We start from the raw sequence: 27,207 nt of genomic DNA, 5'->3' as shown, positions 1-27,207 counted from the left end.
TAATCCTACCTACTTGGGAGGCTGAGGCATGTTGAAAACCAGTCTGGTCAACATAATGAGACCATGTCTCAAAAAAAAAAAAGGTCCAAAATGGGTCTCTAGGCAAAATCCAGGCATCAGCAGAACTGCACTCCCTCTGGGACACTGGAGAGAATCCTTTTCCTTGCCCTTTCTAGCTTTTAGAAGCTGTCTGCATTCCTTGGCTTGTTGCCCCTTCCCCCACTTAAAAGCCAACAGTGTAGCATCTTCTGATCTCTTTTCTTTGTGTGTGTGTATGTATAGTGTAGCAGGGAGTAGTGGGGATTGAACCCAGGGGTGCTCTACCACTGAGTCACATCCCCAGCCCTTTTTTAAGTTTGAGACGGGGTCTTGATAAATCAGACTCATGAGTCACTGCATCCCAGCTTTTTATTTTTAATATATTTTTTTTAAATTTTAAGACAGGTTCTCACTAAGTTGTTGAGACTGGCCTCAAACTTGCAAACCTCTTGTCTCGGCTTCCTGACTCACTGGGATTACAGGTATGGCTCTGATTCTTGACTCTCCTGCCTCCCTATTTCACTTACAGTGAATACCTTGGGTTCACTGTATCTTTAAGGAAATCTTCCTATTTTAAGGCTGGTTGTGAGCAAACAATTCCATCTGCAACTGTAATTACCCCTTGCTCTGTAACATCACATACTCACAGGTTCTGGTTATTAAGTATGTGGATGTTGGTTGGGGGATTATTCTGCTTGCTTACTGTGTGCTGATAGGCTTAGTGTTCTGCTCCCACTTAGTTTTTCACAGCATTCCTTAATCCTTAAAGCATTCTTATGTAGTAGATACTATTATCCCCATTTTATAGAGGAAAAAAAATAAGGTTTAAAAGAGATTAATTTACCTATAATCTTCAGAGTTAGACTCATGCAAGTCTGAGTTCAGGCCCCAACTTTCAATCACTGATTTGATAACTTGTTGAGAAATTATCTACTGTATTTAGCCTGTTTTAGAACACTATGATTACTGATGGTCATGCTTGCTTGCTGTAAGAGAAACGTATTGTAGCTTTACTAAATTCTAGTATCAGCACAAAAAAGTTGGAAAGCCTCTCCCTATGTGGTCCACTAATATTTCAAGAGTTGCCATCTGAGATATAAATGCTTTTCTCCCCCAGATCTGTTCCCTGTGGGGGTGGGTTATTTTTAGTTTAAAGCTTAAAACTTTCTAAGCTTTGGGTCTCTCTCTCTCCCTCCCTCCCTCCCTCCCTCCCTCCCTCTTACAATTTTTAAAAACCTGTTCTTTTTAGATATATATGACAGTAGAGTGTATTTTGACATATTATACCTACATAAAATATAACTTAAGTTTCTCTCTTGATCTGAGTGGCATCGACTAAGAAACCCATACTCAAATAGTCGTTCTATATACTGGGATAATTGTGCAATTTCCTGGCCCTTGGTGAAATAAATACATATGTATTAAGGGAAATCACCAGTAATCAATGATTATCTTGAGAAGGGTTAGAAAAGTATGCATCATCTTATGCTGGGGGCATAGCTTGTGGTAGAGCACTTGCCTAGCACAGGTGGGCACTGGGTTTGATCCTCAGCACCACATTAAAAAAAATGAACAAAATAAAGGTTAAGTTCTTAAAAAAAAAAAAAAAGAAAAAGAAAGGAAAAGAAAACAATGCATCAACTCTGTTTTCCAGCATTTCCTGGTGAGTAGCGTGGACAGACTGCATGTTTGCATTTATATTCTAGGATATCTTAGATCTCAGAATCAGGTTCTTATTTTTTTTTTTTGCCTTTGGTACTGAGGATAGAACCCCGAGGGGCACTTACCCACTGAGCCACATCCCAACCCTTTTTTATGTTTAGTTTAGAGATAGCATCTCACTGAGTTGAAGCAACTCAGGGCCTCACAACCTTGCTGAGGTTGGCTTTAAACTGGTGGTCCTCTTGCCTCAGCCTCCTGAGCCACTGGAATGGTAGGTGTGCAACACTGAGCCCAGCTCAGAATTGGGTTCTTATTTGACTCCCTTTCCCCCATAGTAGCACTTAAGACAGTGGCCAGGCCAGGCCAGGCACATGCCTCTAATGCCAGCAACTCGGGAGGCTAAGGTGGGAGGATGATAAATTCAAGGCCAGCCTTAGCAACTTAGGCCCTAAACAGTTTAAGTGAGATCCTGGGTCAAAAAATAAAAGGGACTGGAGTCTATGTAGCTCACTGGTTAAGTATCCCTAGGTTCAATCCTTAGTACCAAAAAAGGAAAGGGAAAAAAAATAGTGGCCAGTATTGGGGTCCTGCCTTAGTTTCAATCGGAAATGTACCCAAAGACCCATGTTTTAAAGCTCACTGTATCATTCAGGAGATCTTCTGGGAGATGGTGATAACTTTAAGAGATGGGAACTAGTTGAGGGAAGTTATGTCATTGGGGGTATGCTCCTGAAGAGGATAAATTGGCTCCTAATCCTGTTTTCTGGCTGCCATGAGGTAAGTGCTTCCCTCAGTCATGTGCTCCCACCGTAAGGTGCTGCCTCACCACTGTGGACTGGACCCTCCCAAACGGTGAGCCCACATGAACTCTCCTCTCTGACTTCCTCTTTTGGTGGTGTTGGGGATTGAGCCCTGGCTGCTCTACCACTGAGCTACATTCGCAGCTCTTTTCTTTTTCTTTTTTAAATCAGGCTTTTTTCTCCCATGCCTTTTCATTTTTAAAGACAGGGTGCTGCTAAGCTGCCAAGGGTGGCCTCAAATTTAGAATCCTTTCACCTCAGCCTCGGGAGTAGCTGGGATTTCAGGATAAGGCACCATCCCAGCCACTTTTTCTCTTGTTAAATCAGTTTATCTCAGGACTTTGTTTCAGTAATGGGAAGCTAACACAGGCCCCAAACTGCTTCTCCTTGTTCTTGCACCAGGAATGAGAAGCACCTGCTGTGGGATTGCATTAATTTGCTCTGGCTTGATCCTGGTCATGGAGTACTATTCTCATTCTTTGAGGAAGATTCATGCTCTTCCCTCTCCCACCCTACCCCACCCCACCCCTTTGGGGGAAAGTCTGAGCTTTCCTTTCCTGACATCCACCAGACTTGTCCACTGAGTTGTCCTCCAGGTGCCTCCCTTCCAGCAGAGGGTGTGAGAAGTGATGCTCAATTCTAGCATGCATGAGCAGCACCTGGGGGATTTGCTCTACCACAGGAGGTTATGGCTAGGTCCATATCCATTGTGTCTGACGTCATAGGATTAAGGGGGAGCCCTGAATTTTGTCTAACCTGTTCTAGGCTGATGCTATAAGAGAAATGTATTGTAGCTTTACTAAATTCTAAAATTTAGAATTCTGAAAACCATGGATATTTAAAAAATGCAGTTACGGCTTAGATTTCTCATGAATGAAATGTGTCCTTGGAAGTCAATTAGAAAACAGCTTCCTAAGGTTGGTAGTGTGGATCGTTTGTGTCCCATTGGCTACCGCATTCCAGTACCTTGACAGGTTGGCACTTCTTCAGCTGGGGCTAAGCTATCCCCAGTTGAACATGTGATTGAAGTTACTGTGGAACAGACCTGGTGCTCTGTGGCTTCCAAGTCAAACAGAGGAAACAGCAACACACACTCCCTGAAAGGAGCTGTAGATAGCGGCCCCAGTGGCTAACAACCACAAATTCAGAAAAGGAACAACTGACACTTTAACCAGGGCATACACAATTCAAACCATTGAGGCCCTGGCCCTGGGTTCTATCCCCAGCACTGCAAACAAACAAAAAACCCCCCAATTTTTAAAAATAGTTGTTTCATGAAAGTCATTTAAGTTATGGATATGAGAGTCTGCTGTATTGGCATTACATAGTAAAGGCCCTTCTCAAGATTATTTTTTGTTGGGGTAAAATGAAGGATCCAAATCTCATTGTGAAAGGATTGCTTTTTAGAAGTTACATACAAATTATCAAACCTAACATGAATACATTGCATTTATTCTTTTTTTTTTTTTTAAAGAGAGAGAGAGAATTTTAATATTTATTTTTTTTAGTTTTCGGCAGACACAACATCTTTGTATGTGGTGCTGAGGATCGAACCGGGCCGCACGCATGCCGGCGAGCACGCTACCGCTTGAGCCACATCCCCAGCCCTGCATTTATTCTTAAGAGGGTGTTACCTGGGTTTTACTTGCATGGGTAACAAATGTATTTAATTCACAGAAGAATTTCCTGGTATTTGTTGAAAGTTTCAGTGTCTAGTCAGGTGTTAGGTAACTCTCCACCCCTAGGGCAGTTTTAAGAGAGAATGAATTAAAAGATTAGTCTGTGTTTTACCCAACAGCCCTGTCAAAATCTTGGGGACAGTCTGGGCCTAAGGGGAGACTGCTATAGCATTATCATTTCTGGGGAAGATAAGTAAGTCCCTAGGTGATCAGCCTGTGTTCCCTTTTAGCAAGTCTATTTCTGTAGTACCCTATAATTTCATGGCAGTGTGACTAGCATACTACAAGAACTGAACACCTGATACTGTATTCTGTAATAAACCCCCTAATGATTTTCTAACATTATGAAAATGTTCAAACATACAGCAATATTGAATTTTACGGGGAGCCTCCATTTACCAAGGTTCTTCATTAACCTTGACTAAGCTTGTTGTATCATTCATCTACTACTCTAGCCATCCATCAATCCATATTAATTTTTTATGTATTTTGGATAAAATACTGACATCTGTACCCATCCTTCTAAAAATCCTCAGTACATAGAAGTACACAAATATCAATTGTACCTTGGCAAAGTTTAGACCGGTGAATTCCATCTCAAGATATTAGAGTACTACCCTCCTGTCCCTTCTCAATCGGTCCTCACTGTCCATTTTTTTTTTTTCCACTTTAGATTTGCCTCTTATAGTATCATATAAACAGAATCATACATTATGTATTTCTCTTAAAAGAAATTCCTAAGGGGGGAAAAAGCACCTATGAAACAGAATAATATGATAAAGACAACATCTGGAATCAGAAAATAATTCAAGCATGGAATAGGTATTTATTATTATAAGAACCTCTTGACTATGGCTACATAGCAGAGGCCTCACAGAGATGGAGCCAGGCATGCACACTCACCACATGCCCCAGAAAGGGACTTAATCCAGTCAGGGAGTAGTGTCCATTCAAGGGAGGTTTATCTTTTGACTTCAGAATCTGTCTTAAACAGCCAAGGCTCTGTCTGTAGAATCTTATAATTCAAAATGATTTGTACTAAAAAGGCAACTTTATAGAACAGATACAAGGGAAATTTGCTAAACAAGAGACTAAAAGGTGCAAACTGAAATGATTAAAGATTCTGTTTTCCTCTAGTTTGAGTTGATATAAATTTGAATGTATTTGGTATTGTTCTCAAAACGCAATGTACTTTTTGTTCCACAAATAATAGAAGCTTTAGGAGCTCCAAATAGTAACACAAGTTTTGATCTACTTGGACTTCTCTTCACCTTAGTTTTCTCAAGACATATAAAACCTCTTTTATCTCCAAGTCTAGGATCAATGAAACCAGGGATACTTTACCACTGAGCTACATCCCCAGCCTTTATTTTGAGACAGGGTTTCACTAAATTGCCCAGGCTGACCTTGAAATTTTTTCTTTTACTCTAATTTGTTATGTATGACGGCAGAACACATTACAATTCATATTACACATATAGAGCACAATTTTTCATCTTTGGTTGTATGCAGTCACACTATTCGTGTCTTCATACATGTACTTAGGGTAATGATGTCCATCTCATTCCACCGTCTTTCCTAACCCCATGCCCTCTCCTTTCACCTCCCTCCCCTTGAGTTTTTGATCATTCTGCCTCAGCCTCCCGAGTTGCTGGGATTACAGGTGTGCACTACTGCACCTGGCTAATTTCTTTTTTACTCATTACTTTCATATTTTACACACAAATTACAAATGGAAGATACTGGGTTCCAATGTTTTTTTCCCAGTTTTCCTTACGCTGTCTTTCTCAAAACTCTTAAGCTGGGTGTGGTGGCTCAGGAGGCTGAGGCAGAAGGATCACAAGACTTGCCTCAGCAACTTCAGACCCTGTGTGAAAAAATTAAAAAGGGTCGAGGATGCAGCTCAGTGATAAAGTGCCCCTGGGTTCAATCCCCAGTACCAAAATAAATAAAAATTTAAAATACTCTATCAATCACAATTATTTAATGGAGACGCAAGGAGTGATTAATTCAAGAAAACCTAGAAGTTTTAGTCACTCATTGCCCAGAAAAGTCTAACAGTGCTAAAGAAAATTCTGAGAATTCTTCCACCAAGAGAAAGGAGAAAGCTACTTACCATAATACTATTATTAGATATGACCACCCTTGAAAGAGCAGTTAGTACTATCTGAAACAAATAGGAAGCATCTCAATGTAGCTAAAAGCATTTTTCCCCCCAAAAGTGTACTCTTTGTAAGGAACAAGTAACTGCTTTGCCCACAAGTAACTGCTTAATTACACCTAAACTGGTTTTACTTCTGGTGATGTTGAAGAGTAGAGCTAACAAGGGATTTGCCCTAAAGCAATTAAATCACTGGAGACTGGTGCAGTGGGGCAAGCTGGGAATTCCAGCTACTCAGGAGGCTGAGGGGGGAGGATTCCAAAATTGAGGCTTATTTAGGGAGGCCATGTCTGAAAAAAAGCATGTTGGGGATTATTAAGTCAGTGGGACAATGCTTGCCTAGCATGTGCAAGGCCCTGGGTCTGATCCCTAGCACTACAAAAAACAACAAAAAAGACAAAATTCTTAGTAGCAAAGCTATGTAGAAAATTAACTTGTGTGGACTTCCTCCTGACCAAACAAGATAGGATAAATGTTCATTTTACCAGCATTCCTCAGGTGAACTGCTAAAAGACAAGGCAGTGTGCTAAATGTTTTACCAATAGATCAATAAACTACCACAAAAAAGAAAGTGTTAATGGTAAGAAATTAATCACAAATCACCAAATAGGATGGGCTTAAAAAACAAACTTTATTCCAATTACCACAAAAAGTATGTTAACTTTTTATACTTTTTTTAAAAGTATGTTAACAGATTTGAATTTAACTCATAGTCACATAACTCAAAACAGCAAAGAGTTTGTGTGTTTAACTGCTTTTAATAACAAAACTTTATAAGAGGGAACAGACCCCCACACAATTTGGGAGCTATTTAGGCAAGCAAATATTAAGCAAAAGCATTAAAAGCTAAAAATCCTCAAATTTAGAGAGAATGCCATTCAAGTCTTCAATATCATTTATTTGCACATGAAAAAACAAAGATTTTAATATAAAGGAAACCGAGTCTGAGTGCTTACCCTTTGTTCGAGTACCATCTCCCGCCTTGCCTTCATTTTCGGACTCCCACACCACAGTACTTCACCTGTATTGCCCTGCTGTTGGTTGGACATGATTGGCTTCCTGGAAGCAAGCCCTCTAGGTCCCACATACACCCTATCTGCGGCTCAGTATTCCCTTAGAGGTTTGCACAGCCTTATATGAGTATTATCACTGTTGTTGAGCTTGGGAATTTCAGGCATCCAAACGTAAGTTTATATACACAAGTTTTATTGCACAGGTCACAATGTATAGCAGGTGATTATATAATCAACCATGAGTCAAGATGAACATTTGATTATTTAGACAAAAACATCAACTTTGTCCCCTACTACAAAAGAACAAGACACAAGATTTGCCACCATACAAAGGCTGTGTTTGCTCTGTGGTGCAGTCCTGAGGGCTTGTACCACTTGAAGTGTGTTAAATGCAGAATTCATAACATTTCTGGAGGCATCAAACAGGGAGCATAGGACACAAAACCTCAAGTGTCTTATACTCATGAGCTGCCTGTGCCATGTATGTAACAGAAAGGCCACTTAAAGCTCTTCAGATAGTTATTCAATCATGTTTGCCTTTTAAAAATGATTAGCACAACAGTTCACACTGAAGGTAAAAAGAGTAGTTAGAATTTCTTAAGTACACATTTTGACTTAAAGTTCAGATAAAGCTGTTGGCTACAAGTTCTGAATTGACAAATTAAAAAAAAAGTCTAGGAAAACACAAAACCATCTCTGGTAATGTGTTTGCAGTTTGGTCTTCAAGAGCTGTAAAAACGACAACTTTAAAAATGAGTTAAAACCATTAACAATGTTGTTTTTAAATGTCACATTTGAGACACAAAAAAAAACAAAGCACTTTCAATTCTCGTATCACTTTTATTTCACAAAAGTGCTTTACAACTTAAATCTCTCCCCTGTGTGGAGTGTAAAGACAAAAAGGCCCACAGAATGGAGGCCCCGCGGAGGTGTCTTCAAGGCCAGGGGCTGCTCCATGTGCGGAGCACCTCTGCTCAAACGTGACTGGGGGTCAGGAGTGCCGTCTCCATTCACTTCTGAAACTCCCTTTAAATCCTGACTCAGTAGGCCAAGGGAAGCTATTTAAAATTTATTTGGTGTCAAGTTCTTGCTTTCTGAAATCCTCACATCTGTACCTTGGTCTCTGAACTGCTGTATCTACCACAAAAATATGAAGCAGAGCTGCTGTAAAGCTATTTAATTCCATTACTGCCTTGCAAATATTTAATGTGCTCCCTAACCCTTCACAGTTGAAAGGATGGTCACCTGATTGAACCAGCCACACTGTGTTTAGAGGTAAATGACTGTTTGGACTATAAGTCCACAAAAACTTTTGAGTAAGCTACTAGATGAGGCCCTGATTTATTTTGGTTGGTATGTGCACATATTACCCAGAAAAATGAAAAATTTGTATCAAAAAACCTTTCAAAGTAGGTTGGGAGCGGGGGAGGGGGGTGAGAAGCATAGCTCAGTGGCAGAGTACTTGTGTAGCAGGCAAAAGGTCCTGGGTTTCATTCCCAGCACTGAAAAAAACCAAAGCAAACCCCCTCCCCCAAACCCACCCACTTCTTCATGTCATATATTGGGAGGCAAAAGCTATATAATATTTACAGATGGATTTTTTTAAAGATTCATAAGCTACTTCTCTAGAATGTTCCTTATGTTTCATTGGTTTTTCAGTTGATCCTAGAGTCATTTTGTTTCATCTACCTCGAAAAAAAGTTCTAATATTTCCTGGTTCTTTTAACAAATAACTTATCTGTTAAATAAGGTACGAGTGTGTTGTTGAGCCAATACCAAGCTCTAAAATTCAAAATAAGCCTTCTAATGTCTTTATTTAGATCATATGCTCTTAAATTATTTTGTTTTAATGTCACACTGGTAGAACTAAGTTCCCCAAATGCCCAAATCCTAAGATGTCCCTATTTCCAAAAGTAAAATAAAGACTGCTAATACCATGGAGCAAAATCTATCCTGAGCTTCCCCATTGAGCCCTGTAACATTTAGAAAGCAGGAAAAAAAAAAAAAAATGGGGATCAGTTAATATGGAAGTGTTTATCTTTTAAAAGTAGTTTCAAAAGACCAGGATGCTTGAATATGATATATTACTACTCAAGGGGGGAAAACCGTCAAAGCCCTCTGCTAAGTTGGCACCAATAATATTAAAGAAACCAAGATAAAAGAGTGTGATCCATATGCATTTATGACCTCTTAATAGCATGAAATATTTATAGTCCTCCATCTTTTAGCAAAGAAATCAGTAAAATTAACACAAGGATATTTTGGAAGGGCTTAAGATCATAGTCAGAATTAAAGAGAAAACTTTCAAAGCTAGAAAGCAAAACTTTCATTAGCTACTTGATTCTACCACATTTAAAACAGGCAGCTTGGACAATCACGATCCCAACAGGTGCTTAGTTTCAAAACTAACACCAACAATTCATCATGAAACACCTACACCTAATTAGCTGTTCTTCTCTGTTCTGTTCCTTTGTCTACCACATAAATGCTGGAGTTCAATGAAGACTACCCTTCGCAAGTGCTCCTGAAAGCCAAGAAGCAAGAAATGGAGTAACAAAGTAAGCCTGAGAAGTCCCAGGGCCCTAGAGCATTCTCTCTGGCTGGTCACAGGCATTCATGTTTCAATAACGAAGTCTTCAGGCTGTTCTGGAAAAAAAGAATCATATCTTCGCTGTTTGGTTACCCTGTGAAAGGTCACCAGACAGAAGCTATTTACCAGACAACAAGCCTAAAGCTCTTGGGTAATGACAAAAACAACAAAAAACCCTTAAATTTTCCTACTGAAACTTTTTATTGTTTATTTTTGTTGTTGAGGCTTAAGGAAATTAACTTTGCCCATAATTCATTCAGCCTGGACTTAGTGACACCAACTTATATTTGAGCCAATTAGGAATAAGACCAAACTACATTCTTAGGTCTATTTAGTTAATACATGGCACTTCACCAACGACTTTTCTCATATAACCTTTAACAAGAACTCATAAGTAGCATTGATTATCCCCCAAGAGATGAGAGATCGATGGTAATTCAAATGGGCACCTCTGAAAAGATTTGTCAATTTTCTGTCCCGTTCTAGCCAGATTGTTTTGAAAACCTTGGGGAAAGACTGAAATTCTCCACCAATCTGAGACTGTATGCGAGTTTTTACAACATTAACTGGAAAAAACAAGAATCCCAACATGGCACCCAGTAGACCTCCACAGATGAAGTCATTGACCAAATGAGCACTGTGAGTCGTTGCAGTAGGCAGGTGCTCCTTAATGGGACCTCGAAGACCAAAGAAAAGGACATTGCTGGATCCATTACGGAATAGAATGGGCACCAAACCTCGATAATACTCTCCAATTCCATGGCACTTCAGTGCTCTGAAAGCCTGATAAGTGTTTGTGAACTTGTCATGATGCTTGTGGTCTTGAAGCAATGTCTGAACTCTTTCCAATGGAGTGAAAATGGCTTCTGTTGTCCCTGCAAGTACTGCCGCCACGCCACGGGTTGCAAACTCTGGGGCACTGACGTGCTTTTGGAGAAGGGAAGACAAATCCTCGTACAGACCAAACATAAGTGCCAGGGTGGTGGTTTTCTGCATTAATGGCGGAAGGATTCCACGATACAAGTTTCTAAATCCATCCCTCCTCAACTGAAGCACTGCATCCCGGGTTTTGATTCCATAGAGCTGCTGCCGAAAAAGGATCTTCTGAATGGGAAATGTGATGGCTACATTGTTGAAAGCTGCGCAGCAGCCACACAGGTAATGCTTCATCTCACCAACATTTGTAATGTGAGGTGAGATGTCTTGTTTTGAAGATGTAAGGATTGGTGGTCTCTTTTCATGAGCTTCTGAATCCATCATGTTGCTTAAGGTCTCTCTTCTTCATGAAGGATTTTTTTTAACCTACAAATAAAAAATGATAATGGGTAAATTTTTTTTGTGGTGCTGGGGATGGAACCCAGAGCCTTGTGCATACCAGGCAAGTGCTCTACCACTGAATTATGCCTCTAGTCCAAGGGAAAACCTTTTCATGGAGAGACAAACACATGGAATTTCTCTTTAATCCCTCCTCCAATTTATGAACCATACGTTTTCCCTTTTAGACTAGGCAAGTAGTTCGTCACATAAATTTTTTTTCATTATCATGTTAATTTAGTATATATGAATGGAATTCAGTGTGATAATTCAGTGCACTATACTATATATCAGCAATTCTTTAAAGTATTTTCAGAAGACCCCTTGCCAAGTGCTATGGCACACGCCTATAATCCTAGCTAGTTGGGAGATAGGAAGACCCAGTTCAAGGTCAGCCTCAGCAACTTAGTGTGACCCTGTCTCAAATTAAAAAATAACTAGGGATGGAGGTATAGCTCAGTAGTAGAGCACCCATGGGTTCTATTCCCAGTATGTGGGAAAGGGGGAGGCTCTTTGGGATTCACAATAATAATTTTTAAGAGTGGAACCAGGTACTGCGGTTGTGGCTTAGTGGTAAAGCACTTGCCTAGCATGTGTAAGGCACTGGGTTCGATTCTCTTATGTAAATAAATAAATGAATCAAATTAAAGTCCACCAACATCTAAAAAAACATTAAAAAAAAAAAGAGGGGAGCCAGGCACAGTGGTGCACATGACTTGGGAGGCTGAGGAAGGCCAGCCTCAGCAACTTTGTGAGATACCATCTCAAAATAAAAAATTAAAAGGGCTGGGGATGTAGCTCAGTTCAATTTCTAGTACTAAATACAAACAAATAGATAAAAATAGTGTAAAGGATCCTGAGACCAAAATAGTTCAAGCACCACTGAACTACTTCCTAACTATTGGCTGTACTAAACAATGGTATATCTCCATTATTTTACTGAAATAAACTCAAAGTCTTCCCATGGTAGTTAATACAGCAAAATGTGCATGCATGCATTCTATTCATACTAAGGTACTAAATACAAGTTATTTAGTACCTTTGAACTTGGCCCTCTGGCAAGTATTAGAGATTCAAAGACAAGAAATTCACAAACTAAAAGAAGAACCTGCCAATGTAAACAATTACAACGCAGTGCAATATCTTCTATGATAAATATGTGCTGTTGGACACATGAGGTACGAATGCTGGGAGGTGGAGAGATGTGGAAAATGAGGTCACAGAAGGCCTGTAGGCTGTACTATATTTTTACATAATTTAATTTTCAAAACAACTCTATATTATTTTCTCAGTTTTACAAAACAAAATGAAACAAAATAAACCTCCCCCCCAAAACAAAAATCAACATTCTCCATTGTTCAAGGTATACCTAGTAACTGGTGGGGCCAGCATTTTGAAATGAAGTCTGACTCCAGGGCTCACATGCCTACTACCACACCACAGACTGCAATGACTGTGGGAGGCTGCCTTGGATAAGAGGCAGGTAGACCAGAGAGTGCAAGGATCTGAAGTCTAAACATATAGGCTTGCTTACTGAGTGGCACCAAGGCAAAGTCCTACCCCTGTAACACATCTGCTTTCATAAAATACAAGCAAGCTCTTTGCTTCCAGTCATCGAAATCTGATTTTTCCAGGCTGGGGATGTGGCTCAAGTGGTAGCGCGCTCGCCTGGCATGCGTGCGGCCCAGGTTCGATCCTCAGCACCACATACAAAGAAAGATGTTGTGTCCGCCGAAAACTAAGAAAAATAAATATTAAAAAAATTCTCTCTCTCTCTCTCTCTCTCTTAAAAAAAAAAAAAATTCTCTCACTCTCTTAAAAAAAAAATCTGACTTTTCCAAACAGAAAACAAAAACAAAAGATTCAAATTGGATTATCCAGAACAATTCCTACATTGCAAGTGTGGTCCTGGAAACTGTATTTAGGGATGACATGGTCATTTTATTATACTTTAGATATATCAGGCTAAATATTTTAAAATTGACTTTAATTCCTTAACAGTAAGTCAGCACACTTACTAAGACTATTAAATAAGTCAATTTAAAAATGAACAAAGGGGGCTGGGGATATAGCTCAGTTGGTACGGTGCTTGCCTTGCACAAACAAGGCCCAGGGTTAAATTCCCAGCACCACAAAAAACAAACAAAAAAGGACTTCAACAGACATTTCTCTGAAGATAATGTACAAAATGACCAATAAGCACATGAGAAGATGCTCAATGTCAGTGATCAGAGAAATGCAAATCAAGACCACAAGACAGTATCACCTCATACCTATGAAGGTGGCTACTACTGCAAAACCAAAGAACAACAATAGAAACACAGAAAGTAACAAGTGCTGACAGGGATGTGAAGCTGGAATGCTCAGACACCCTTAGTGGGACTGCAAAATGGTACAACTGCTATGGAAAACAGCATCCTGCACCTGGGTATCCAAAATAACAAAGCAGAGCCATAAAGACCATGCATATCCACATTTAGAGCAGCTCTACTTAAGAACCCAGAGGCAAGGACTGGGGTTGGGGCTCAGTGGTAGAGCACTTGCCTAGCACATGTGAGGCACTGGATTTGATCCTCAGCACCATATAAAAATAAATAAATAAAATAAAGTTATTGAAGTTCACCTAAAACTAAAAAATATTAAAAAAAAAAAAAAAAAAGAACCCAGAGGTGAAGGCATCCAAGCCACATACAAGGGCTTCCACGAGAAACAGAGTCAGATACCTCATCAAGATATCTGTCTTAGGACAAAAAACTACAAAGTGCCTTATGTTTTTCCCTCCAAATACTACACATGTGCCGCTGTGAACTGTGAAACATTCAGGACTAAAGGTACAGAGAAATGTGATCACGGTCAAGCAGAGTATGTAGCTGAAGCAGAGAAAAACCAGCAGCAGCTCTTGAAAGCTGACATCCACAGAAGCCACAGTCCACAACAAAGTCCACAACACACAACCACGATTTCCCTTCTAAGAATAAAGCTTAGGGAAATAATTACTTACATAAGATGTATGCAAAGATTCACCCCTAACATCATCACAACGCTTTCTTGTTGTTTTTGGAACTGGGGATTAACCCAGAGGCACTCTACCACTGGGCCACATCCCCAGAGATTTTTAAATTTTGAGACAGTGTCATGCTCAGTTACCCAGGCTGGTCTCAAACCTGTGATCCTCCTGCCTCAGTCTCCTGAGTGTCCGGGATTATAGGACTGTGCCACAGTATCAGGCATAACAGTGCTTTTAATAGCAAATTCTGAATAAAAATTAAATGCTCAACAGTAAGGGACCCACTGCATAAATGAAGATGTATCTACGGGTGTTGAGAGCCTTCTTAACGGGGATATTATATGATCATTAAAAAATCAAAGTATTTGGGGCTGGGATTGTGGCTCAGTGGTAGAGCACTCGTCTAGCACGCATGAGGCCCTGGGTTCAATCCTCAGCACCACATAAAAATAAATAAAATAAAGGTATTGTGTCCAATTACTTCTAAAAAATAAAAAATAACAAAAAAATCAAAGTATTTAATGCGAATCAAAACTACTCTAAGATTTCATCACTCCAGTGATGGATATGGGGAAAAGGTACACTCAATACATTGCTGGTGGCACTGCAAATTGGTCAACCATTATGGAAAGCAGTATGGAGATTCCTTAGAAAACTTGGAATGGAACCACCATTTGACCCAGCTATCCCACTCCTTGGTCTATACCCAAAGGACTTAAAATCAGCATACCACAGTGACACAGCCACATCAATGTTCATAGCAGCTCAATTCACAATAGCTAAACTGTGGAACCAACCTAGATGCTCTTCAACAGATTGATGGATAAAGAAACTGTGGTACATATACACAATGGAATATTACTCAGCATTAAAAGAGAATAAAATTATGGCATTTGCAGGTAAATGGATGGAGGTGGAGAATAACATGCTAAGCGAAGTAAGCCAATCCCAAAAAACCAAACAAGGAATGTTCTCTCTGATAAGTGGATGCTGACCCATCATGAGGGAGAGGGAGTGTGGGGGAGAATGGAGGAACTTTGCGCAAAGGGGAGGGAGAGGAAGGTAGGGGGCAAGGGGGTACGAAAGATGGTGGAATTAGATGAACATCATTACCCTAGGTACACATATGACTGCACATGTGGTGAGACTCTACATCATCTACAACTAGAGAAATGAAAAGTTGTGCTCCATTTGTGTACAATGAATTGAAATACACATGTATTATAAATTAGGACAAATTTTAAAAAATAAAAATAAATATAAATACATGAAAAAAAGCATTTAAGGTTCAGAATATTATTACATGTTTAATGTTGCTTATGAAATTTAAATAAGTCCTTTATTCAAGGAATAAACAATGTTACAGAAAAAAGCAAAATAAAATTTTTTATTGACATGTAACAGTACTAAAGCACAATCCTATGTATTTTTTTAAATATTTATTTTTTACAACTAATATTTAGTTATAATTGGACTCAATATCTTTATTTATTTATTTTTATATGGTGCTGAGGATCGAACCCAGGGCCTCACACGTACTAGGCGAGTGCTCTACCACTGAGCCACAACCCCAGCCCACAATCCTATTTTTAAATCAAAATTTACATACACAAAATGGCTAAAGTGAGTGGTTTATCTATATTTTCTAATTTCACAGTAATGCTATATTTTCCTGTTTTACATTTTTCAATGTAAATTAAATTTGCCTTGGTCTATTCAACTGTTTTCAAAAGTTAAAACAGTAACAATAATGGTCTAATGCTGGGGCTGGGGTTGGGGCTGAGAGGTAGCGCACTTGCCTGGCATGTATGAGGCACTGGGTTCGATTCTCAGTACCACATATGAATAAATAATAACAACAACAATAATAATGGTCTAATGAGGATAAGAAAAAGCCAACAGTGATAGACGTGAGAAAATTACAAAGTGGCCTAAGGCAAATTGTTTTACCCTTCTGAGCCTCAGTTTCCACATTTATAAATTAGAATACCATCCCCTCTGCAAGATTAGAGTGAAAATTAGATGAAGAGAATGCGTATCAGATGCCTCTTTCAGAGAGATTAAGATAAGCAAATAATTAGACTACAAGGTGACAAGAATCACAGAAACATGCACAAGGTATCCAAGGCCCACAGAGGGCTCTCAGCAGTCTGGTGGGTGGCAGGCAGGAGAGGGCCTCTGGCCTGGCTTTGAAAGCTGAGTAAGGCACATAATGGGAGAGCACATTCTGGCCAACAATGGCACAGGCTGAGGCACAGGTCCTGTGTCAAGGGATCAACAGTATCACATATTTGAAAAATTACTTATGTATGCTCTGCACAGCGTAGGTGGGAGGACAGGCAGCTGATGAGAAAGGAGAAGCAGGCTAGGACCTGTGTCATGGGAGACCCTCAGGAAAATCCCAAGACCATCCTCAATCACATGTGAAGCAAATGGAACATACCTTTCTTAGGTATGTTACACCAAGATCTGTGTGCCTTTTCCAAGACAGATTAAGAAAATGTAAACATCTGTACCATGTGTGGTCCAGAGCCTCTGTTTAGAGTTTGAGCAGGCTTGCTGAACACTTCTATTAGAAAAGATAAACTCGCCTTCAGTTAAAGAATTATGACTGAGTATCCCTGCACAACCCTCTAAGGTAATAAAAGCAGGAAACTTTTGTCCACTACATGTCACCAGGTTGTTCCTAGAGAACTGCAGAGTGACAGGGTTCAAACCTTTCACTAAACACTCTGATGACCAGGTGAGCTGTGGCTCTAAGCTCTAAAGTCCAAAAATTTTGTTCACTTGAACAAAATTTTTGTTTTGACAAGTTGCTTCACTGCAATTTGAACAGAAAAATTATTTCTAATTTTCGCCTGTACCAAATCAGTTAGATCATGAAGTCACTATGTTTAATACAGAGATGCCAGTTTCCTTGGAGTTGAGCTGCTTGTAGATCCAACAATAAAAAATGAACCATTTGAATAAAAATTCATAAAAGAAATGTGTTAAGTGATTAGAAAAAAGCTGTATATCAATTAAACTCACAGACACTCCCTCCTGGAGTGGGCTCACTGGCCCACTCATCTTTAGCAATCAAACCGACTGAGACCACTCTCACTCCACCTCTTATTTTTGGCCCTCTTCCAATCTAGCTATCATTTTAAAAATAAGCAAAAAGAACGTACTATTAAGCAAAAAAAAAAAAAAAAAAAAAAAAAGGAAAGCACACACATTGTGGGATTGAGGATCAGCAAAGGGGTGCCTGAGAGCTCTGCATGGCTGCACTCTATCAAAAGAATGCTCTGTACACCACTGATCCTCCTGTATAACCACTGTTTCTTGTTCTTCTTTGTTTTGGCCTTTAAACAATACGGCAATGGGCAACCTTGTACCTAAACCATGATGAATGCACTATTTTACATTTCAATTTTTTTGAATAAAATACGGCATTTTTCCTTTTTATTCACCATTTAAGTTTCTTAAGCTTTCGTTTATGGTGCCCATTCTCTTGCAAGCACTTCTCCCCCCTGATTTGTAAATGTCTTTGTCTATGAAGAAAATCAAACCTAGGTATATTAATAAAAGAATTGCAAATCCTTTTCTCTCTGTCTGTATCATTTTTGTGGTACTAACAAAATCCTTTGGACAGTAAATCTATCAAACTTGTCTTTTAGATTTTATGGCCTCGGTAGGCCTTCATTACTCCAAAAAATTATAAACAAGTAACCTAGGCTTTCTTCTACAGTTTCATTTATCAACTGCACTGATCTCTCTCCTAACTTTCAATGGAAGGAGTAAGGCAAAGATAACAAAGTGCAAAACACCATCAACCAAACTCTTTTTCTTAGTGGTTTGCATAATCTAAATACCCAGGATTTGCATTTATTTTTGAACTCCATTCTTCTCTACCGTGTTGGCCTACTCTTCATTCTCCAGCACTAATCTGTTTTAGCCAACTGTGATGTCCAAATGTATCTCTTTATTTCAAGACTCCCCCTCCACGCTTCAAAGAATCATCACTGCTTTCCTGGTTCTCTTACCTTTTCCAGGAGAACTTCAGTGTATTTCATCGTATTCCTCCCCAAAAATCTGTTAGTGTTTTATAGTGGAGGTGGCTGTAAAGTATAGATTTTAAAATGATCACCTTTTAAAAACTGCATCTTATTCCAGGTAAAGTGGCACATGCCTCTAATCCCAGCAACTTGGGATGCTGAGACAGGATGGCAAGTTTGAAGACAGCCTCAGCAACTTAGTGAGACCTATCTCAAAATTTAAAAAGGGCTGGGGATGTAACTCACTGATAAAGTGCCCTTGGGTTCACTTCCTCAATACCAACCCCTTCCCCAAAATAAAAATCTTTCTTACATCTTTTCACAAACCTTATAGCACTTAAATTATTCTCTTGACTATTTCTTACATATGGATACTGTTATCAATATGTTGCTTCCTTCTATTAATTTCCTTTCCTTTTCTGTGGGTACCAGGTATTAAATCCATGGGTAGTCTCTCTACCACTTACCTATAACTCTAGTCCTTTTCAATTTTTTTTTTTTGGGGGGGGGCCCAGGGGAAGGAGGAACTAGGGATTGCCCCTTTCTTCTTCTTCTTTTTTTTTAATCCTGAGACAGGGTCTCCCTAAATTGCTTAGGGCCTTGCTAAATTGCTGAGACTGGCCTCAAACCTTCAATCCTCCTGCCTCAGTCTCCCGAGTGGCTGGGATTACAGGCATGCACAACCACACCCAGTGTCCTTTTTAATTTTGAGACAGGGTGTCACTAACTTGCCCAGGCTGACCTCCAATGTGCAATCCTCCTGCCTTGGCCTCCCAAGTTTTGGGGATTACAAGTATGTGCCATAGCACTTGGCTCCTTGTATTAATTTTCTAATTTGTTTTTGCCTGTATATTAAAAAGTTACCAATTCTTGTGTATTAAGGTTAGAACAACCCACTTACTAAATCCTCTATTTCTCACCTTTTTATAGGTCTGTTTTAGTTTCCATAATATAAAAAATAAAATTGCAAATAATTTTTGACTTTTCTTTTGTAATACATATCTTTTTCCTAGACTGACAAATACTTCCTAAACAAAGTTATAAATATAGTGAACATCCTTTTATTTGCCTTGACATTTGTAAGAAGACTCAGAAATGAACAGTAAGCATGACACTGGCTTTTGGTTTGAGAAACAGGAAGTCTTGTTATCTATTATTCAAGTCCTGTAAATCACCATGACATGGGAAAAACAGTCACTGATAACTGACCCATATGAATTTATTCCTTCTCAAGCATCCCTGTTTATCATTTATCCATGCCCATCTTTAGGATTATGTTACAAACAAGAAGTGAAGGATGTCTTCTCAGTGCTATAATTTAACATCATCTGAAAGATTACGCTTAGAAAACCCAAAACCTGCCAGGCATAGTGGCATACACCTATAGTCCCAGCTTTTGAAGGGTGAGGCAGGAGGATCACAAGTTTACGGCCAGCCTCAGCAAAATAAAAAAGGCTCAAGATGGCCAGGCATAGTGGTGCATGCCTATAATCCCAGTGGCTCAGGAGGCTGAGGCAGGAGGATCATGAATTCAAAGGCAGACTCGGCAACTTAGGTAGGCCCTAAGTAACTTAGCAAGACCCTGTCTCTAAATAAAAAATGGCTGGGGATGCGGCTCGGTGGTAATGTAACCCTGGGGTCAATCCCAGTAAAGGTGGGGGCAGGCTACAAAATTTTATTCTAGGGGCTGGGGATGTGGCTCAAGCAGTAGCGCGCTCGCCTGGCATGCGTGCGGCCCGGGTTCGACCCTCAGCACCACATACAAACAAAGATGTTGTGTCCGCCGAAAACCAAAAAATAAATATTAAAATTCTCTCTCTCTCTCTCCCCCCCTCCCTCACTCTCTCTTAAAAAAAAAAAAAAAAAAAAAAGATTTTAGAAAAAAAAAATTTTATTCTATACTCAAAAAAATTAGTTTTTTTTTCTATATTAAAACATTATCAGGGGCTGGGGAATGCGGCTCAAGCGGTAACGTGCTCGCCTGTCATGTGCGGGGTGCTGGGTTTGATTCTCAGTACCACATAAAAATAAAATAAAGATGTTGTGTCCACCAAAAACTGAAAAATGAATGTTAAAAAATTCTCTCTCTTTAAAAAAAAATTATAAAAAAATCCCATATTAGTATAGAGGCAATTATAACTTAGGCCCCTATCTCTTTACTGTGAATTTTATTTGCCATTGAAAATGGATTCTGTTGTTTGTGGTGGCTCATGCCTATAATCCTAGTGACTCCCAGCCTGGACAATTATATTGAGACCCTGCCTCAAAATAAAAATTAAAATTGGGGGCTGGGGATTTGGCTCAAGTGGTAGCGTGCTCGCCTGGCATGCGTGCGGCCCAGGTTCGATCCTCAGCACCACATACAAACAAAGATGTTGTGTCCGCCAATAACTAAAAGAAATAAATATTAAAAAATTCTCTCTCTCCTCTCTCTTAAAAAAAATGAAATTCTATTAAAAAAAAAAAAATTAAAATTGGGCGTGTGTGTAGCTCAGTGGTAGAGCACCCAGGGGTCAATCCCTAGTACCACTAAAAAAGAAAAAAAGATTTCCATTTTTTCCGAGTTACTAATGATCAACTAACAATGATCTGATAAAGAGTATACTGGGCACACTTGTAATCCCAGCAACTCGGGAGACTGAGAAAGAAAGGTTTCAAGTTCAAGGCTAGCCTCAGCAACTTAGTAAGACCTGTCTCAAAATAAGAAATAAAAAGAACTGGGGATGCAGCTCAGTGGCAAAGTGCCCCTGGGTTCCATCCCCAGTACCAAAAAGAAAAAAAAGAAAAAGAAAGAAAAAAGAAAGTTTACAAATATGAGAAGAAAGTATATTTATTCCAGTTTTTACTACCACCCCCCTTTCCCACCATAATTAATAAGAAATCTACCTTGAACTTTAGTGAAATGCTTTTAGGTAGTTACTAAAATTATAAGATGCAGGACACAGAGCCATTATAACATATAAGAGCCTTTGGAATCTACTACTTGCCTGGGTTCAAATCCCAGCTCTATCATAATCTACTGAGCTGACAAGTGTTATTTATGACTTAACTTCCTTGTTTATAAGATAGGCAAGGTACCTAGCTAGCTCATGGGCTGGCTTAATTGAGTAAATACAGAGAAAGCACCCAGGAGTATAGTCTGAAGTATAGTAAGTACTCAGCAAGTATGAACTATTGCTACTGTTCTTTCCTGAAGTATTTATTTAATGTATGGATAGTCCTTGACTTATGATGGGATTATATCCTGATGAGCCCATTATAAACTGAAAATATCCTAAGTTGGAAACTCATTTATTCATTTACTTACTTATTTTTGGTGCCAGGGATTGAACTCAGGGCTTCCCTCAGGATAAGCACATTCTCTACCATTGAGCTACACCTCCAGCCCCCGAAAATGCATCTAATATGCCTAACCTACCAGTTCAAAAACACAAAGTACTGTTGGTTTACCCTTATGAATGCATGGCTGGCTGGGAGCTGTGGCTCACTGCTAATGCTTTGCAACTTAAAGTACAAAAAAAGGGCAAAATAGGGCTGACGTTGTGGCTCAGTGGTAGTGCGCTCGCTTAGCAAGCAAGAGGTCCTGGGTTCAGTGCTCAGCACCACATAAAAAAACAAAGATATTGTGTCCAAATACAACTAAAAAATGAATATTTTTAAAAAAAGGGCAAAATAATTATAAGTTGAACTGTTATAAGTCAGACTCTGTATATGTAATCACTCCTAGAAAATGGGAATGAATCCTACTTGGCCATGGCAAAAAAAAAAAATTAAATATATATATATTTATTTTTTAAACTGGGGATTGAAACCCAGGGGTACTTTACCACTAAGCTACATCCCTAGCCATTATTTTGAGACAGGGTCTCAAAAAGTTAGTGAGGGTCTCGCTAATTTGCTTGAATTTGTGATCCTCTTGCCTCAGCCTTCAGAATTGCTGGGATTACAGGCATATACTACCCTACCTGGCTTGGCAAAATACATTTTCAATGTTTTATTAAATAACATTTGATATTTTTTTTTTCTTTTTTTGGTGCTGAGGATCAAATTCAAGGCCTGTGCATGGTAATCAAGCACTCTACCACCAAGTTATACTCGTAGCCTACCATCTGCTAGTGTATTACTTTAAAATCACAATACTATTCACAACAGATCAAGCCTTCAATTTTACAGCTATCATCACATCAAGTTCCAGCATCAGTGTTCTACTGGCTTTTTAAAAAGAACCTGAGATTTTTCCTTCTTCATCCTGTGGAACAATTTAAATCTTATCAAAACTATCTTGTCCCTAGGAAGTTTGAAAAAATTACCTGTGACACCAGATGAGCCTCATGGTGTGAGGGATGCTAGCTTTTTGGCAACTTTCCCAATTTCTTCCATTGTTACTGGTTTATCAGGTTCGTTCTTCTGGAGTCAATGTTGATAACTGGATTCCCTTTAAATAAGTAAAGTAAAAAATAAAAATAAACTCTGGTTTGATTTCTGTAGTCTTATTAAGCACTGGCTATTTTTTAAAAAATATTTCTAACCATGTGTATTTTTATTTCCTTTTCATTGAGAACAATCAGTTTATCTGATATGTACCTCTCCTACCCCCAGCAAAGAACCAGCTCTTCAATAATCAATTTTATTACTTTTCAGAGTTTTTAAAAAATATTTTTAGTTGTAAATGAACACATGTGGTACGGAGGATAAAACCCAGTGCCTCACACATGCGAGGCAAGTGCTCTACCACTGAACCACAACCCCACCCTTATTTTTCAGTTTTTAAATTTGCTTTTCCTTTTCCTTACTTCCTTCACATGCTTTGTCTGGGTTTTCTTCTAATTTCTAAGATTAGACGGTTATTCTAATTTATCCTGCATTTCATAATTTAAGTAGTTTTTAGAAAAAAAATTTATAAACAGAATACCTTTAATTTATGTGTTTATTTTTATGTGGTGCTAAGATCAAGCTCAGGGCCTCATACATGCTAGGCAAGTGCTCTACCACCGTGCCATAACTCTAGCCCCAATTTGAGTGTTTAATAAGACTATGCATTTTCTTTTGAGCAAAAAGCTCTACTTCTTTTTAAGATACTCTGCATTTTATTCTAGTTGTTTCTATGTGTTCTAAAATCTTGTTTGCTCATTTAGTGTTGTTATATGCAAAAAAAAAAAAATGATATTAAAAAAGAATAGTGGTGGGTGGCACACGCCTCTAATCCCAGCTGCCTTGGAAGCTGAAACAGGAGGATTTCAAGTTCAAAGCCAGCCTAGGCAATTCAGCAAGGCCCTATGCAACTTAGACCCTGTCTCTAAATAAAATACAAAAAAAGGGCTGGGGAATGTGGCTCAGTGGTAAAGGTACCAGAATATCATCTAACCTCTTTGTTAATGCAGCAAGGTTTTGTGACTTAATATGACCAAATTTAAGAAAATGTTCTATAGATGAGAAGTATGCCAGGGTACTGAGTTTGACAATAATTAACCACTTTGTCTACAACAGCCTTACTTTTTCACTGTTTCAGCTGACAGGCATGAGTTAAACTATTTTTTTTTTTTTGGGGTATCAGGGATTGAACCCACGGTGCTATACTACTGAGCCCCTTTTTATATTTTATTCTCAGACAGTGCCTTGCTGAGTTGGTTACAGCCTTGCTAAGTTGCTGAGGCTGGCCTTGAACTTGATATATTCCTGCCTCAGCCTTCGTTAAAAACTCTTACTAGTGGGCTGGAGTAGTGGCTCAGTGGTAGAGTGCTTGCCTAGCATGTGTGAGGCCCTGGGTTCGATCCTCAGCACCACATAAAAATAAATAAATAAAACAAAGGTATTGTGTCCAACTACAACATATATATATTTGTTTTGTTATATATCAAAACAAAAACAAAAAACTCATACTAGTACTATACTTACCAATTTAAGATTAACCAATATTTAAAAAACTGAAATTTAGTATAGAAATGAAGAACAGCAAAGAAATTTGCTATTCTTTAGGGTTCACAATTAAAGTTAAAATCAACAAAAATATTCAATGTACAAGATTAATCAATATTTTAACAACTTACGAATGTTAAAAACACTTCATTTTGACATACTGAATACATAACTTTCTCACATGTGCACGCACACTCTCTCCATTTTGTATGTGTTGCTGGGGATCAAATCCAAGGCCTTGTGCATGCCAGGAAAACACACTCCCATGGAACTACATCCCCAGGCCCAATATACTTTGAATTCTAAAGTCATCACCTAGAAGCTATTTTGTACATGTTTCTGGATGATACAAACCAAGTTATCTGTGTGCTTCAACAATAAGAATTTTGTCCACATTTATTTTTCATTTTTACTGGAATGGTACTTGTGTTACTTCACAAAATTTTGCAAATTAAAGTTACTCCATCCAGTTTGTCATGACTCTAATAATGGGGACTTGTTACTAAACAAACAAAACTATGGCTAAGAGAAGCTAGCCAGTCATTTACTGACCACTATATCAAATAAATTTTAAGGCCATTACCATAGATTTAAATTCTCATATTTGAAAAAAAAAAAATGGCTTAAGGCTCTGGAGGATGAGGCAGGAAGATCACAAGTTCAAAGCCAGACTTATCAACTTGCAAGACTGTCTGAAAAAATGAAAAGGGCTGGCGATGTAAGTCAGTGGTTAAGCGCCCCTGAGTTTAATCCCCGATACCAAAATAAAATAAAATAAAAGCAAATAAATAAAAACTAGGCCTAGATGGAAAGAGGAATGTTATGAAAACCTCTGGGACTTCACAGATTTAAAGCTTTTCCTCCACTCAGTGTGGTGGCATATGCCTGTTATTCCAGCTACATGGGGAGCTGAGGCAAGAGGACCCAGAGGACAAGTTTGAGGGTAGTCTGGGTAATTTAGTAGTCCCTGTCTCAAAATTAAAATTTCATGAAAAAGGGTTGGGGATGTAGCTCAGTAGTGGTGCCTTCCTGGGTTCATCAGCATGGCTGGAGAGCTTTTTCTCTCTTTTCATCCTAACACCAGGATGGCTTGAATAGGTTCTTAATTTAGCAACAGAAAGAGTGTGCACAGTATTCTGTAGCAACAGAGTTTAGAACTTAGCATGCATACTATGTTGCGAACACAGTTTAATTTCTTTGCTAGGTTGATCTGTGTTTAAATTCCTTAACATGGATAGTAATCCTTTGCAATTTATTGCAAAATTTATTTACCATAACTTTACCATTGTTCATTACCTGAACCGCTCAACCTATCTTAACATAAAGAAGCAAAGTTAATGAACGTGACTTTCAACTGCCAAGGTTAAACTTCTGTGGCTAAAGAAACAGTGTAAAGTTTAGCCACTGTAATTTACAGTTCACGTGGATACAAATGACCCAGAAGTGATTCCAGTATAAAGGTCTATGTGCAAAAAGACACCCTGGGCAGAGGGTGACTATAATTCTCCAAGGATGTGAATTCCCACTAGTCAGCAGGTCTGAGACAGCATTCAGAACAAGGTCAGATTGGGTTCTAGTCCTAATTATGACAGTGTTTTGCCACTATATGTACAAAACAATGTTTATGACTTTAAAATCCACTGATCTGAGTTTACTTTCACCTAGCAAATGAGAGACCAGACGTGTCAAGGTAAAGAGCATGTTATTTTCCAGGTAAACAGCATATTATTTTCCCCTGAGATGCCCTAAGGATGACTCCAGGTCCAAAGCCTCTAACCTGTGACATGGAACCACTATGGGACATGAAGTGTCTAGCACATCTGATTCCGTGTAATCCTTACAATGCAAAGGCGCAGGAAGCTCCAAATGGCAAGGTCACTATTCACGTATTTTAAGGGCTTTTGTTTCACAGATTGCAGGTAGAGAAACAGAAGGTGGAACTAAGACCAACTGGGTAGAACTGTAAGGCATAAAATAAAGGTTATGCCAAAGGGGTAAAAGAGCGAGCCTCTGACATGCTTCAGCTAGCCAAACTTAACAGTAAATAATCAGTAGAGAGACTAACAATTAACACACCCATCCCAAAAAGCCTTGGTAAACTGTTTTCGTACAACGCGATGCAATATGGTGTCTAAGAAAAAGCATTCTCCAGGCGTCCATTTCCCCAATCTCTTAATAGGGGGGAGCGGGCAAGCAAGATCACCAGGATCTCCTCGGTCTCTGGAACTCCAGAGTCTGGGGTCCGGTGGTGAGAATGCCGGAATCCCTGCCTCCAGAGGCGGTGGGTGGATGCCCTTCCGCCGGTGCCCGCTCTGGCCACCCCGGGCGCCGGCGATGCACGGCCCCTCCCCGCCCAGCGGTTCCCAAGTCCCGGAGAGGAACCTCCTCAGCCTGAGAGCGCCCAAGAGAACGAACGCGCCGAGTCTTCGCGCGGATGGTCGCTACGCTGCCCCGGCGCCCGCAGAGGTCCAGGAGGGCCGGAGAGCCAGGGACCAAGAGAGCTCGGATCCGGGCCCGTAGCGCAGGGCTTGGGAAGTCCGCGAGGGAGACGCAGTGCGCGCGCGCAAAGCAAGGCCAAATCCCCACGGTGGCGGCCGCCTCCTCGATCCTTTTTCATGTTGTTCCTCCTTCTGTTCAGATGCCGAGCGTAGCCCAGGGTTCCCCATCACATTCCCGTACTTACCATGGCTGCGGGGGCCGGGCCCCACGCCCCGAGCCACGGGCCACGGGCCCGCAGGACCGCGGAGAGCGGGCGAGCGAGCCCGCGAGCCAGCGCCCGCGCAGGCGCAGACCTCGACCGATCTGTGGGGCGGGGCGAGGCGGGGAGCGCTGCGCGCCGTTCCGATCACGTGAGAGGGACACCGCCTCTCCCTAAGCCCGCGCGTTGCTGTGGGACGCCGGTGTATTTCTCCGGCTACGGTCCGCGCTGTTTGAGGGGCTCGTCGTCTCACCTATAGTTAAACTGTGAAGCTCCGCTAGCCAGGGTGTC

At 39.8% G+C, this 27,207-nt stretch overlaps 2 protein-coding genes across 5 annotated transcripts in view; one reads left to right on the top strand and one right to left on the bottom strand.

Annotated features, from left to right (window-relative positions):
* Dcaf10 (DDB1 and CUL4 associated factor 10) overlaps nucleotides 1-7,206 on the top strand; it is a 55,530-nt gene extending 48,324 nt beyond the window's left edge. The window contains exon 8 of one of the 2 annotated variants that reach the window (XM_058578128.1): nucleotides 445-7,206. In XM_058578128.1, the coding sequence (XP_058434111.1) occupies nucleotides 445-540 (96 nt within the window). In that variant the 3' untranslated portion in view covers nucleotides 541-7,206. Of the gene's footprint in view, nucleotides 1-440 lie in introns of both variants that reach the window. The other variant, XM_058578129.1, reaches the window with a different exon arrangement.
* Slc25a51 (solute carrier family 25 member 51) lies at nucleotides 6,954-26,944 on the bottom strand. Of its 3 annotated transcripts, none has more exons than XM_046457300.1 (4): nucleotides 26,902-26,944; nucleotides 22,613-22,737; nucleotides 18,291-18,365; nucleotides 6,954-11,246 (listed from the first exon to the last, which is right to left on the bottom strand). In XM_046457300.1, the coding sequence occupies exon 4, from the start codon at nucleotides 11,202-11,204 to the stop codon at nucleotides 10,311-10,313; it is 894 nt and encodes a 297-aa protein (XP_046313256.1). In that variant the 5' UTR covers nucleotides 11,205-11,246; nucleotides 18,291-18,365; nucleotides 22,613-22,737; nucleotides 26,902-26,944; the 3' UTR covers nucleotides 6,954-10,310. The 3 variants fall into 3 exon arrangements, with proteins under 3 accessions (XP_046313256.1, XP_046313257.1, XP_058434113.1); XM_046457301.2 differs by lacking the exon at nucleotides 26,902-26,944 and adding an exon at nucleotides 26,060-26,284; XM_058578130.1 differs by lacking the exons at nucleotides 18,291-18,365; nucleotides 26,902-26,944 and adding an exon at nucleotides 26,060-26,286.
* Between the last annotated feature and the right edge of the window lie 263 nt (nucleotides 26,945-27,207).

Source organism: Marmota monax, unplaced genomic scaffold (genome assembly GCF_021218885.2).
Source record: "Marmota monax isolate L192 unplaced genomic scaffold, Marmota_monax_Labrador192_F-V1.1 WCK01_AAM20220418_F8-fsc00069, whole genome shotgun sequence".
In the NCBI taxonomy this organism is placed as follows: Eukaryota; Metazoa; Chordata; class Mammalia; order Rodentia; family Sciuridae; genus Marmota; species Marmota monax.
Note: the sequence above shows the minus strand (reverse complement) of the source record. Positions and strands in the feature narration are given on the sequence as shown.